Raw genomic sequence first — 13178 nt, 5'->3', positions numbered from 1 at the left:
TTGACCTTTGCATGTCCTGACCCTGTACCCGCCCGCCCGTCTGAAAACTGAACTCTGCCTAACCCTGAGTCTACCTGTCACGATAGTCGTAAGGATTGGACCAAGGTCCAGCGTGGTAGGCGTACATTTTATTTTATTTAAATGAACACCGAACAAAAACCACAAAATACTGAATGAAATGTGAAGCTACTGGTGTGCACACAGGCAACTATCTGTAGACAAGATCCCACGAAACACAAAGGGGAAATGGCTGCCTAAATATTATGCCCAATCAGAGACAACGATAAACAGCTGCCTCTGATTGGGAACCATAACAGGCCAACATAAATCATTAATCACCTAGATGACCCACCCTAGTCACTATCACGCCCCAACCAACATAGAGAATAAACAGCTCTCTATGGCCAGGGCGTGACAGTACCCCCCCCCCCCCCCCCCCCCCCCCCAAAGGTGCGGACTGAGAACTGGACTGAGAACCCCTGCTGAAGGCTCTGGACTGCAGACCATCGCTGGAGGCTCTGGATCGCCGACCGTCGCTGGAGGCTCTGGACCGCGGACCGTCGCTGGAGATTCTGGACCGCAGACTGTCGCTGGAGGCTCTGGATCGCCGACCGTCGCTGGAGGCTCTGGACCGCGGACCGTCGCTGGAGATTCTGGACCGCAGACTGTCGCTGGAGGCTCTGGACCGCCGACCGTCGCTGGAGGCTCTAGACCGCAGACCGTTGCTGGAGGTTCTGGACCGTAGACCGTCTCACGAGGTTCCGGACCGTAGACCGTCTCAGGAGGTTCCGAACTGTAGACCGTCTCAGGAGGTTCCGAACTGTAGACCGTCTCAGGAGGTTCCGGACTGTAGACCGTCTCAGGAGGCTCCAGACTGTGGACCGTCGTTGGAGGTTCCGGACTGTGGACCGTCGTTGGAGGTTCCGGACTGGAGGCCTGATGCGTGGTGCCGGCACTGGTGGTACCGGGCTGATGACACGGACCTCAGGGCGAGTGCGGGGAAGAGGCACAGGACGTACTGGACTGTGGAGGCGCACTGGAGGCCTGATGTGTGGGACGGGTACAGGTGGCTCTTGGCTGATGACACGCACCTCAGGGCGAGTGTGAGGAAGAGGCACAGGACGTACTGGACTGTGCAGGCGCAATGGAGGTCTAGAGCGTAGAGGTGGCACAACCTGTCCTGGCTGGATGCTCACTTTAGCCCGGCAAGTGCGGGGTGCAGAAGATAAGATAAGATATGCATATTGTTAGTGGGTTTGGATAGAAAACACTCTGAAGTTTCTAAAACTGTTTGAATCATGTCTGTGAGTATAACAGAACTTATTTAGCAGGCGAAACCCCGAGGACAAACCATTCAGTTTTTTTTGTTTTGAGGTCACTCTCTTTTCAATGGAATTTCATTGGGAATACAGATTTCTAATTGACCTTCTTGCAATTCCTACCGCTTCCACTGGATGTCAACAGTCTTTAGAAATTAGTTGAGGGTTTTTCCTTTGTGTAATGAAGAAGTACGGCCATTTTGAATCAGGGTCACTTGAAGTGTCCTTTTAGATAGAGGCGCGTGACCACAAAGCATGCTACAGATTGTTTTAATCCTGTATTGGACACAGATCATCCCGTCTTCAATTTTATTGATTATTTACGTAAAAAAATACCTATCGTTGTATTACAAAAGTAGTTTGAAATGTTTTGGCAAAGTTTACAGGTAACTTTTGAGATATTTTGTAGTCATGTTTCACGAGTTGGAACCAGTGTTTTTCTGGATCAAACGCGCCAAATAAATGGACATTTTGGATATATATCGACGGAATTAATCGAACAAAAGGACCATTTGTGATGGTTATGGGACATATTGGAGTGCCAACAACAGAAGCTCGTCAAAGGTAAGGCATGAATTATATTTTTATTTCTGCGTTTTGTGTAGCGCCTGCAGGGTTGAAATATGCTTATCTCTCTTTGTTTACAATGGTGCTAACTCAGATAATAGCATTGTTTGGTTTAGCCGAAAAGCCTATTTGAAATCTGACATGTTGGCTGGATTCTCAACCAGTGTAGCTTTAATTTGGTATCTTTCATGTGTGATTTAATGAAAGTTTGATTTTTATAGTAATTTATTTGAATATGGCGCTCTGCATTTTCTCTGGCTTTTGGCCAAGTGAGACAGTAGCGTCCCGCCTAAACTCAGATTTTTGGATATAAATATGAACTTTACAGAACAAAACATACATGTATTGTGTAACATGAAGTCCTATGAGTGTCATCTGATGAAGATCATCAAAGGTTAGTGATTAATTTTAACTCTATTTCTGCTTTTTGTTACTCCTCTCTTTGGTTGGAAAAATGGCTGTGTTTTTCTGTGGCTATGTACTGACCTAACATAATCGCAAGGTGTGCTTTCACTGTAAATCCTTTTTGAAATCAGACATGTTGGCTGGATTCACAACAAGTGTAGCTTTAATTTGGTGTCTTTCATGTGTGATTTCATGAAAGTTAGATTTTTATAGTATTTTATTTGAATTTGGCGCTCTGCATTTTTACTGGCTTTTGGCCAAGTGGTATGTTAGCGTCCCACATATCCCAGAGAAGTCAAATGAACACTGAACAAAAACAACAAAATACTGAACAAAACGTGAAGCTACTGGTGTGCACACAGGCAACTATCTGTAGACAAGATCCCACGAAACACAAAGGGGAAATGGCTGCCTAAATATGATCCCCAATCAGAGACGACGATAAACAGTTGCCTCTGATTGGGAACCATAACAGGCCAACATAAATCATTAATCACCTAGATGACCCACCCTAGTCACTATCACGCCCCAACCAACATAGATAATAAACAGCTCTCTATGGTCAAGGCGTGACACCGCCTTCCGCCCTGTACCTTTGCCTTACCCTGGATCTTCGACCTCTGCATGCCGTGACCTGTCTTGCCTGCCCCTGTTGCTACAATAAACATTGTTACTTCGACAGTCTGCATTTGGGTCTTACAGCCTGTATCAGGTATCAAGGTATCACAGCCCGCGTCGTACGGGTTTGGCCGGGGTAGGCCGTCATTGTTAATAAGAATGTGTTCTTAAATGACTTGCCTAGTTAAAGAAAAAATATACAAATTTTGAAAAACTATTATGGACATTTTTTTTTAATTACAGTGCGAAAATAAAATAAAAATCCTACTTGTAGCACCTTTAATGTTGCATAGTGTGAACACTCAGGAGCAGGCCATGTGGACAATGACTCTTTAGACATGTTGAACTCTTCTTTAATGTTATTTTGTAATTGACTAAAACAAGCAGACAACAAGAAAATTGTGTTTGAAAAATGTGAGTTTTTTTTTCTATGAGCCAATGGCGTAACCTTGGTAACCACAGCTTGTTTTCCCCACAGGCGGGCAGGACCGTAACATTCTATCTAACACTGATTGGGACTATAGAGGGGCTGGAATATGTGAAAACCCACATTATTTATATAGATTATGTGAAATCATATTTAGATCACTGTCTCCTTGGCTCTGTTTACTGCTGAGTGTTCTGTGGTGTGTACTATGGTGTGTACTGGTACTGATCAGTATGCTGTGTGTATTTGTCATGGTAGAAGTTTCCACTTGAAGCATATTCTGTCAGTGTATGCTTTTCCCAGCAGAGGGCAGCTTGATGCTGGTTGACCATGTAGACGCAGCGCAGTGAAATGCCATGCTTTGTAACCACTTCAATAACCTGCCAAAATAAATATCAGGAAATCAACTACATACACCGATAAAAACACATGTGTATGATAAAGACTGTGTCCAGAGAAGTAGGGGACTCATACATAGCCTAAACCTATAGGATGCCAGGAGCTTATAATGTGATAATAGATTATAAAATAGGCTTACCATTCCCACAAGACAACACCACATTCCGTTGTGCTTTGGAGCAATCACAGCGAACGCTGACATTACACAAAATCCACTAGTATTATCAAATGTAATATTTGTCTAATTTATTATGGACCATCTTCAAACAGTCGAGTCATGAAGCACTAATACAGAAGGGAGTTTAAAATGTAATCCAGTTGATTTAAGTATTTTCTCCCAAAACTACTGAGGCATATTATTAGACTTTGCCAAGAGGCCCTGTGGAGATTCCCAAATAATATTGTAAGTGAAGAAGAATACTACTGTCACTCAAGAGGGTTCTGTGCAGTCATGGAAGTGGTGGACTCAGAAGAGCAGAAAATGTGTCTGTGCCTGAAGTGAACCGTTGCTGCTTAATGCAGTGTGTTTCATATAATGTGCATTGTGCACAAAGTATCCAACTCTGAGCACAGCAAGTGGAGGTTACTAACAGTAAAATGTATACACCCAGAACAATGATAGACAATCTGCTGTTTAGAATTTTTTTCAAGCATAATATGTCCTACTAGGAAATCCAAGTAATAAAGTTATCACCAAAGTTATACAATACAATCTCAATAATACAGCCACTAGATCAGGATCTAATCAGTGCTATAAAGTCACTGTAAATGTGACAGATTCCACCCCATACTGAGAGGAGACATATTACAGTAAAGTGTCTTGAAGAAACCTTGACATTGTCATCCTTTTTCAACCTAAAGTGACCTGTATTAATTATCTGGCAGTTAACCTTGTTTCAGCAGTCTAACCTATCAGTGTTCCCATCCCAGGGGTCAGTTCAGGGTCAGTCATTAAAAGCCTGGGTGTCTCTCCTCCACTAGTGGCTCATCTCACGGGTCAAATGTCATTTTAACAGATCCTGGCTGTATCTAAAAACATACAGTTGTTCAGTAAATTCCTCACCTCCATCTCAAATCTTATCAGAGAGCAGCCAAGGTCCCTCCCTCAGACCTCCTCCAATGAGCTTTGAGAGGGAGGCAAGGAATTGAGGGATGAAGCAAGGGTTTTACAGCTAGTAATGTTTTCAGACAGTCCCACCACACTGGATGGGATCCCCTGCTCCCCACTGGTCAGTCAAAAAGGTAAAATGAATAGATGTCAGTTCACATTGGCAAGGGAACCACTGTATTAATGAGACCATTGAGAGATATGAAGAGTAGAGTGAGGTATTACTCAAAGGATATGTTATTTCCAGGATAAATACCAGCAGGACAGTAAATTATGTGAATTAAAGTGGCATGACTGAAAATAGAATTGGGTAAACGTAACGCAAATGCTCTAGTGCCTCGCTCACTTTCTGACTTCTTATTGTGCATTGTGCTTAAATATATTTTATTAAAAACCCTGGGAGTGAGAGAGGATATTATATATAATGTGTTAGTCTTCAGACGCTGACTACAGTAGAGGTTGACCAGCATGGCTCCCAAAGAGGCTAATGTATTAATGAATTACTCAGGATGCGACCCGAATAGCACCCTACTCCCAATGTAGTGCATTACTTTTGACCAGAGCCCTATAGGTCCTGGTCAAAATAAGTCCACTAAATAGGGAATAGGGTGCCATTTGGAATGCAGATGGAATGGGAAATGGACAATGGAGCCTTGTTGGGCCTCAAGAACAGTGATGATGTCATTGTTTCCCAGGATCCTTCACTGCAATACCTTGGGGCTCTGAGTTGAGTTAGGAGAGATTGGATTTGGGAAAGAGAAGCTTCTCATTCAAGAGTCACACAAATCAAATCAAATCACATGTATTTATATAGCCCTTCGTTCGTCAGCTGATATCTCAAAGTGCTGTACAGAAACCCAGCCTAAAACCCCAAACAGCAAGCAATGCAGGTGTAGAAGCACGGTGGCTAGGAAAAACTCCCTCGAAAGGCCAAAACCTAGGAAGAAACCTAGAGAGGAACCAGGCTATGAGGGGTGGCCAGTCCTCTTCTGGCTGTGCCGGGTGGAGATTATAACAGAACATGGTCAATATGTTCAAATGTTCATAAATGACCAGCATGGTCAGATAATAATAATCACAGAAGTTGTCGAGGGTGCAGCAAGTCAGCACGACAAACACAAATTGCTTCTTGGCTATGTTCAAAGTCCAGTTGTTGGCTGCCACAGGTCAATATCTTGTTCCAAGTGTCTGAAAGAATCCTCTTCTAAAAAATACCACTCTGGAACCATGTGCTCTATTCATGATTTCAAATGCAGTGCCACTGCCAACATACTATTCTGATTTTGATCCTGTCTTTTACTGTGATTTTTGACCTGATTTTTAATGCTGTCTTTTTAATGCCCTTCATTGCGTGACTGCTTATTTTGGATGATATTACAATTAATATCCTAACAGGAGTCATAACTTTACTTGGAATCAGATATGACATGCAGTAATAGAATTTGAGTGAACTCTTCATATCATTCGTAGATACCATGAAACCTCCAGGCAATACAAATCTGTTGAACATGTCTTTAGACATTCAACCCTGTGCACAAGGTTTTGAGAATCAGCAATGCTCAAAAACAGAACGCCTCATGACACCGAATGGTAACAGTTCAAAGTCATCTTCTTTCACTGACTTAGTGGTAAGTCTAATCTTCAAACTGTCTTTGAAATGAAGGCTATGTGAGTCATACAGAGTTATTGCTGAATAATATTTTCCACTGGAGAAACATGAAAACCTATTATCTTTCATCATTCAGACAGCTGTGTCAAAACATAGCATTCAGTGTCATTGACATTTTTTACAGCTGTCAACATTGTTGTCAAAAACATCAGCCATGTTAAGGTGATATTATTAGGCCTACATCAGATAACAAAAAAGCCCTTGTCTGTTATGAGGGACATATTCAGAGGGCTGAATTGAGGTCTATAAAGCAGCCTTTCCAGGTCACCAGTGTCTGTGTGCTAACGATGACGTGCCTCTTTCAATCTCATCATTTTGAAATCTGTCAACATGTATCAGCAACACTGCTAAATACACTGCTCAAAAAAATAAAAGGAACACTTAAACAACACAATGTAACTCCAAGTCAATCACACTTCTGTGAAATCAAACTGTCCACTTAGGAAGCAACACTGATTGACAATAAATTTCACATGCTGTTGTGCAAATGGAATAGACAACAGGTGGAAATTATAGGCAATTAGCAAGACACCCCCAATAAAGGAGTGGTTCTGCAGGTGGTGACCACAGACCACTTCTCAGTTCCTATGCTTCTTGGCTGATGTTTTGGTCACTTTTGAATGCTGGCGGTGCTTTCACTCTAGTGGTAGCATGAGACGGAGTCTACAACCCACACAAGTGGCTTAGGTAGTGCAGCTCATCCAGGATGGCACATCACTGCGAGCTGTGGCAAGAAGGTTTGCTGTGTCTGTCAGCGTAGTGTCCAGAGCATGGAGGCGCTACCAGGAGACAGGCCAGTACATCAGGAGATGTGGAGGAGGCCGTAGGAGGGCAACAACCCAGCAGCAGGACCGCTACCTCCGCCTTTGTGCAAGGAGGAGCACTGCCAGAGCCCTGCAAAATTACCTCCAGCAGGCCACAAATGTGCATGTGTCTGCTCAAACGGTCAGAAACAGACTCCATGAGGGTGGTATGAGGGCCCGACGTCCACGGGTGGGGGTTGTGCTTACAGCCCAACACTGTGCAGGACGTTTGGCATTTGCCAGAGAACACCAAGATCGGCAAATTCGCCTCTGGCGCCCTGTGCTCTTCACAGATGAAAGCAGGTTCACACTGAGCACATGAGCACGTGACAGACGTGACAGAGTCTGGAGACGCCGTGGAGAACGTTCTGCTGCCTGCAACATCCTCCAGCATGACCGGTTTGGCGGTGGGTCAGTCATGGTGTGGGGTGGCATTTCTTTGGGGGGCCGCACAGCCCTCCATGTGCTCGCCAGAGGTAGCCTGACTGACATTAGGTACCGAGATGAGATCCTCAGACCCCTTGTGAGACCATATGCTGGTGCGGTTGGCCCTGGGTTCCTCCTAATGCAAGACAATGCTAGACCTCATGTGGCTGGAGTGTGTCAGCAGTTCCTGCAAGAGGAAGGCATTGATGCTATGGACTGGCCCGCCTGTTCCCCAGACCTGAATCCAATTGAGCACATCTGGGACATCATGTCTCGCTCCATCCACCAACGCCACGTTGCACCACAGACTGTCCAGGAGTTGGCGGATGCTTTAGTCCAGGTCTGGGAGGAGATCCCTCAGGAGACCATCTGGAGACCACCACGCATGCCCAGGCGTTGTAGGGAGGTCATACAGGCACGTGGAGGCCACACACACTACTGAGCCTCATTTTGACTTGTTTTAAGGACATTACATCAAAGTTGGATCAGCCTGTAGTGTGGTTTTCCACTTTAATTTTGAGTGTGACTCCAAATCCAGACCTCCATGGGTTGATAAATTTGATTTCCATTGATAATTTTTGTGTGATTTTGTTGTCAGCACATTCAACTATGTAAAGATAAAAGTATTTAATAAGAATATTTCATTCATTCAGATCTAGAATGTGTTCTTTTAGTGTTCCCTTTATTTTTTTGAGCAGTGTATCTTTGTCAGATTCATGTGCATAACCACTGTACTGCAATTACCCTCTCTGCATGTGTGTGTATGTGAGGGAGTGTGTCAGCATGCATGTGTACGTGAGGGAGGGTGTATGTGTGAGTGAGTGAGAGTGTGAAAGAGTGTGTGAGGGGAGGCGAGTGTGGGAGGAGTCTGAGATGACTTTAGCGTCCAACTCTTCCTGGCTTGCTGCAGCAGACCGAGAACTTGCAGGAAAAAGGGCGGCTGGAAGACGCATTGAAAATCGCACGATGCAACACTTGCGCATACACCCTGCTTCAAGGCAGTGGTTATATTGAAACATATAATTTACTGAACATGCAGTAAATGCAGATTTTTTTAATTTTTTTACAGACATTCTAAAATGCTATGTTGACGACAGAGGGGAGGTATCCTTATTTGTTTTGCAGTTCAAAGTCGCATTGATCGCCTTGCAACCTCAAGTGCAATTTGGGACACTGAAGTTCTTTGAAACGCATGAAGCTCACCCTGCTTTACGCATCTGCCGAAGAGATTTGTAGGCTACGTTGTGGTGTCTTAAGGCGACGTCTACAGGCTTCCATAATTAATTCCTAAAGAATCATGTCATCCCATACGAGAGTCAAGAAGGACAAGGAGATTATTGGGGATTACGAGACTCAGGTGAAAGGTTGGTACATAGAGATCCCATCAAATTACAAATGTTGTACAAATGTATTTGCTTGTGTTTTGACGGTCAGGTTAGACTCATTTATTAGCCTAAATGCATCTGGAGGGAGCAGCAGTAGCCAAGAGTAGACTTGCATAACTTGGAATTCGGGAGTGAACGACATTGATGGCATCAACAACATGTTGTTTTTACTTCACCATAAATATAAGCATTTGTTTAAGCGCAATGGGCTGTTTTTTGTTGTCGTGTGAATTCCCATGGTCAAAAGGTCCCTGAAGCCAGATAAACATCTATGTTCATCAGATAATAACTCCTATTCAACATCATTTCAGTAAAAGCTCTGCACAATGCACCTTACATATTTGCTAGGTGAGTAGGTCTAGTCTGCCCTACCAAACAAAAGAGACAACTGCATTTGGTCAAAAATGAGTAGACTTTTTTTATACATTAAATGCATGCTTTATCTTTTGGACAAATATCCTGACTCCATTGTGTTGTGTATTGGAGAAAATGGGGGGTCATGTTTGCAGTAACTGCAAAAAATTAAGGTGAAACCAAGGAAAAGGGCAGTAACTGCCATCACACACGTCAGTTACTTACTGCCTTTTACCTTGGTTTCACTGAGCTTTGTGCTGCTGTGTCTACGGTTGACCTTGGTATTATTTATTGTTCTTCGTTGATACAAGTGTCAAACTTTATGACAAGGACAGCCACATACAAATAAATATATTAACACAAGTTTGTGTTAAAAACAATCGTCATGGAAACGTATTCCAGTGGGTGTACCAAGCAAGAAGGCAGTAACTGCCGTCTAGGGACAAATGTCATGTTAGAGGTCAGGGTCAATATGAATAAAAAATAACAACAGACAACCACATCTCCAATGTTCTGCCTACAATTCAGTTGGCTGGACAGTAAAAAAAACTTTGAAGTCATTTTTCTCAGTTTCACTCTATGAGCAGTTACTGCTCTTTTGCTTAGTAGGGCAGTAGTGCATGGACACTTTCCAACGGAATAGTGAAAATGCATAACACCACATTATGCAGTAATAACATGGTCCACAATATGTGGGGAACTTTCTCCTTGTTAAGGACAAATTAACAATAGAGATAGAAAGTGTGTTTGTGTGGCCCGTTTCTCCTTCATTTATAGAATGTAGTAGATTACTTTCAGAGCCGAGGTCATCATTACACCAGCTGGTCTGTTGTAGTAGCCTAGTGTCTCAGAGACTAAAGGTCATGACCTCTGACCTGATCACAGCCTTCTCTGACCTATACAGTGGATCATCATCTTAATACATGACCTGGTGAATCCCAAAGTAGCCCCTCGCCACTACCAACTCATTCTGAATGCCCTCCGTGCCACGTGTTGGTGACAACTCCTAGGGGTGACTTAAATAGAGTAACCTCGTATGAATCATCTTTGTCAGGCATGCTTACATTCTGTTTGCTACACAGATAGCAGAACGTAAGCTCGTGAGATCAGGGTGGTTCTATGGGGCTATCAATAGAGTGGTGAGGGTATTCATTAATAAACCCATCAACTTCGGGACACACTTGTGATGCAATTTATGTTCCACATTTAAATAATAATGAAATTCTAATTAACTAATCCTCCTTGCCATTTAACAAGAAGTAAACCTCGGTAACAGTTAAACATTGGCGGTATTTCATTTGTTTTATGTATCAAGCCTCGAAATCAGGCACAAACAAACATACCTGTAGGGTGTCCAATCAAAAACGCATATTTTGACCAATGGGTAAAATAATATGTTAATTGTGTAGATAATCATTTAAGAAAAACAATAGTCCTAACCTCATGTCTCTATCATAATCTGTTCAATTACCCTTGTAGGATGTTTTACCCATGTAGGATGGCCAAAATTCGGGTGACTAAATCAATGGCCAGAAAAAAAAGTGGTCAAAAATAAAGAACATTGCAGAGCATTGTGTCAGCTAGGCTGGATGCTTTGCGAGAATGAAGGCTACCTAACAGGCTCACTTTCCTGTTGAATTCGTCATCTTTCTTCTCGAATCCACAGGATTTTAAACAATATAGAGGTAAAATAGATATTGATTTTGAGACATGACATGTAGTATTTTCACATTTTAGTATACGCTTTTCATATTAATGCTTTTTCTAGGATTTCTCACAAAAACAAGTGTATCTCTGAAATGTCAACAGAGCATGGAGCATACCACAAGCATTTTATTTTCAAAGCCTTTTACATTTATTTCAGCTCATTTTATGCTAATTTAGCTTTTTGCGACCAGCAGAAACAACTTTGAAGACGACCACCACAACATGTAAAATCCTCATGTCGCTGCGAGAAAGCTGCATAATCATATGTTTCCCCGCACTTTGGGCAGACTGGGTGGACACCATAGCACATGTAATATAATTTGGCACACCTCTCAATTCTTTAGTATGAAATTGCGCAAACTCCAAACATATTGCTGTGTGTGTTGGGATAGCACTTTGCTGTGGAACCTGCATCCATGCTGGCTCGGTTGAAGTGGCTATCGAAGGGTCTAGTTAGCCAATACACCCTCGATCATTTTCACTCCCTAAATTTGGGACACTTGGGCATATTGCGGAGGCGAGTGTGAACACACAAATGGAGGGCCTACGGGAAGTGGGTGATATGGAATTGAGACACCATCTTTTCACTTCAGTGTTATTTCAGTAGAATTCATATGATATCCATCTATTCAAAGAAAGAGATGGGATGAGAAGAGGTCTTTCAAAGATGTCTTGGAATGACAGTGACCAGGGATGGCCTTGTTAATCAGTAACATTCTATCATGTTAGGCCCCAGAGTAAGTTAATGCAACATAAACCATTTTTTTTACACTCACGAATAGGAAACGTGTTAGTGCTGGAACTATAGAGGGTCTGGCTGGGGAATCTCTCTACCAGCAAATAGCTCAGAAACACCATAAATAATATATGTTGTCAGCATAAATGATGGAACTATGAAAGGGTTTTATTGTCTGACTGCTGCTGCTAAATATGTGAGTGCATCCCAAATGGCACTCTCTATCCCTACATAATGCACTACTTTAGGGTGCCATTTGGGACTCCGCCTGTGACTGTAGAAGATAGATGGTGGTTCTATCTAATTTGTGGTCTCCTGAGTGGCGCAGCCGTCTAAGGCACTGCATCTCAGTGCTAGAGGTGTCACTACAGACCCTGGCTCGATTCCAGGCTGTATCACAACTGGCTGTGATTGGGAGTCCCATAGGTCGGTGCACAATTGGTCCAGTGTCGTCCGGGTTAGGGTTTGACCGGGGTAAGCCATCATTGTAAATAAGAGTTTGTTCTTAACTGACTTGCCTGGTTAAATAAGGAAATATCTAAAGTCAACCCAGCAGAGTTTAATATAGTGTAGCTAGCTGTAGATATCTCTCCTCTAAAGCTGATGGCTGCTCCAAGTTGACGCATTAAGAGGATGAAGGCTCAGTACACCCTCTTATTCATGTAAAAAGCCACTTATAGTACAGTGAGTGCATGTGTGATCCCTATAATAAGTGAACCTACAACCAACCTTGGCATTGCTATAGCCGTGCTCTTACCAACTGAGCCACACAGGATCACATATAGAATCCTCTACCCTCCAACATGTTTATTGAAGAAGCTTGTGGAAGAACAGCTGAGCAGACAATATAGCACTCAAGACAATAATAGTCTGATGAAGTCCAGAATGACATAGTTTGATAGATGACACAATGGAAAGACCCTCTGTTAGACATGTTTCTAACCAACAACAATCTACACATTTTTTCTCTGTCAATCTACCTGGTACTAAAGAAAGATGTACATTGATCTTTTCTCTCCACCAAAGTGTGAGATGCTGTGTTAAGTAGATACCAGACACGTGTAGGGTATTATCACACTTGGATTGAAATATTGTTACTAATTTTAGACTGTACTTGCAGCAAACACTGAAACCCTCTTATCACCCGTTGTGGGGGCAGGGTATGACCATAGTGCATCATGGACAATCTGAGCTGCTCTCGCTGCTTTTTAATGAGACATGGAGGTACATACTGTAGCATGTTGATGTAGTTTGC

General features: G+C 42.9%; 1 protein-coding gene across 4 annotated transcripts in view; it reads left to right on the top strand.

Moving 5' to 3' along the window:
* Positions 1–8630: 8630 nt before the first annotated feature.
* Positions 8631–13178, top strand: part of LOC139536039 (SLIT-ROBO Rho GTPase-activating protein 3-like) — a 72972-nt gene continuing 68424 nt past the window's right edge. For 2 of the 4 annotated variants that reach the window (XM_071336146.1, XM_071336144.1), the window contains exon 1: positions 8636–9105. In XM_071336146.1, coding sequence (XP_071192247.1) covers positions 9039–9105 — 67 coding nt within the window. In that variant the 5' untranslated portion in view covers positions 8636–9038. Of the gene's footprint in view, positions 9106–13178 lie in introns of all 4 variants that reach the window. The other 2 variants (XM_071336148.1, XM_071336147.1) reach the window with 2 other exon arrangements.

Source organism: Salvelinus alpinus, chromosome 12 (genome assembly GCF_045679555.1).
Source record: "Salvelinus alpinus chromosome 12, SLU_Salpinus.1, whole genome shotgun sequence".
Lineage (NCBI taxonomy): Eukaryota > Metazoa > Chordata > Actinopteri > Salmoniformes > Salmonidae > Salvelinus > Salvelinus alpinus.
This window is presented reverse-complemented; position numbering and strand designations above follow the sequence as displayed.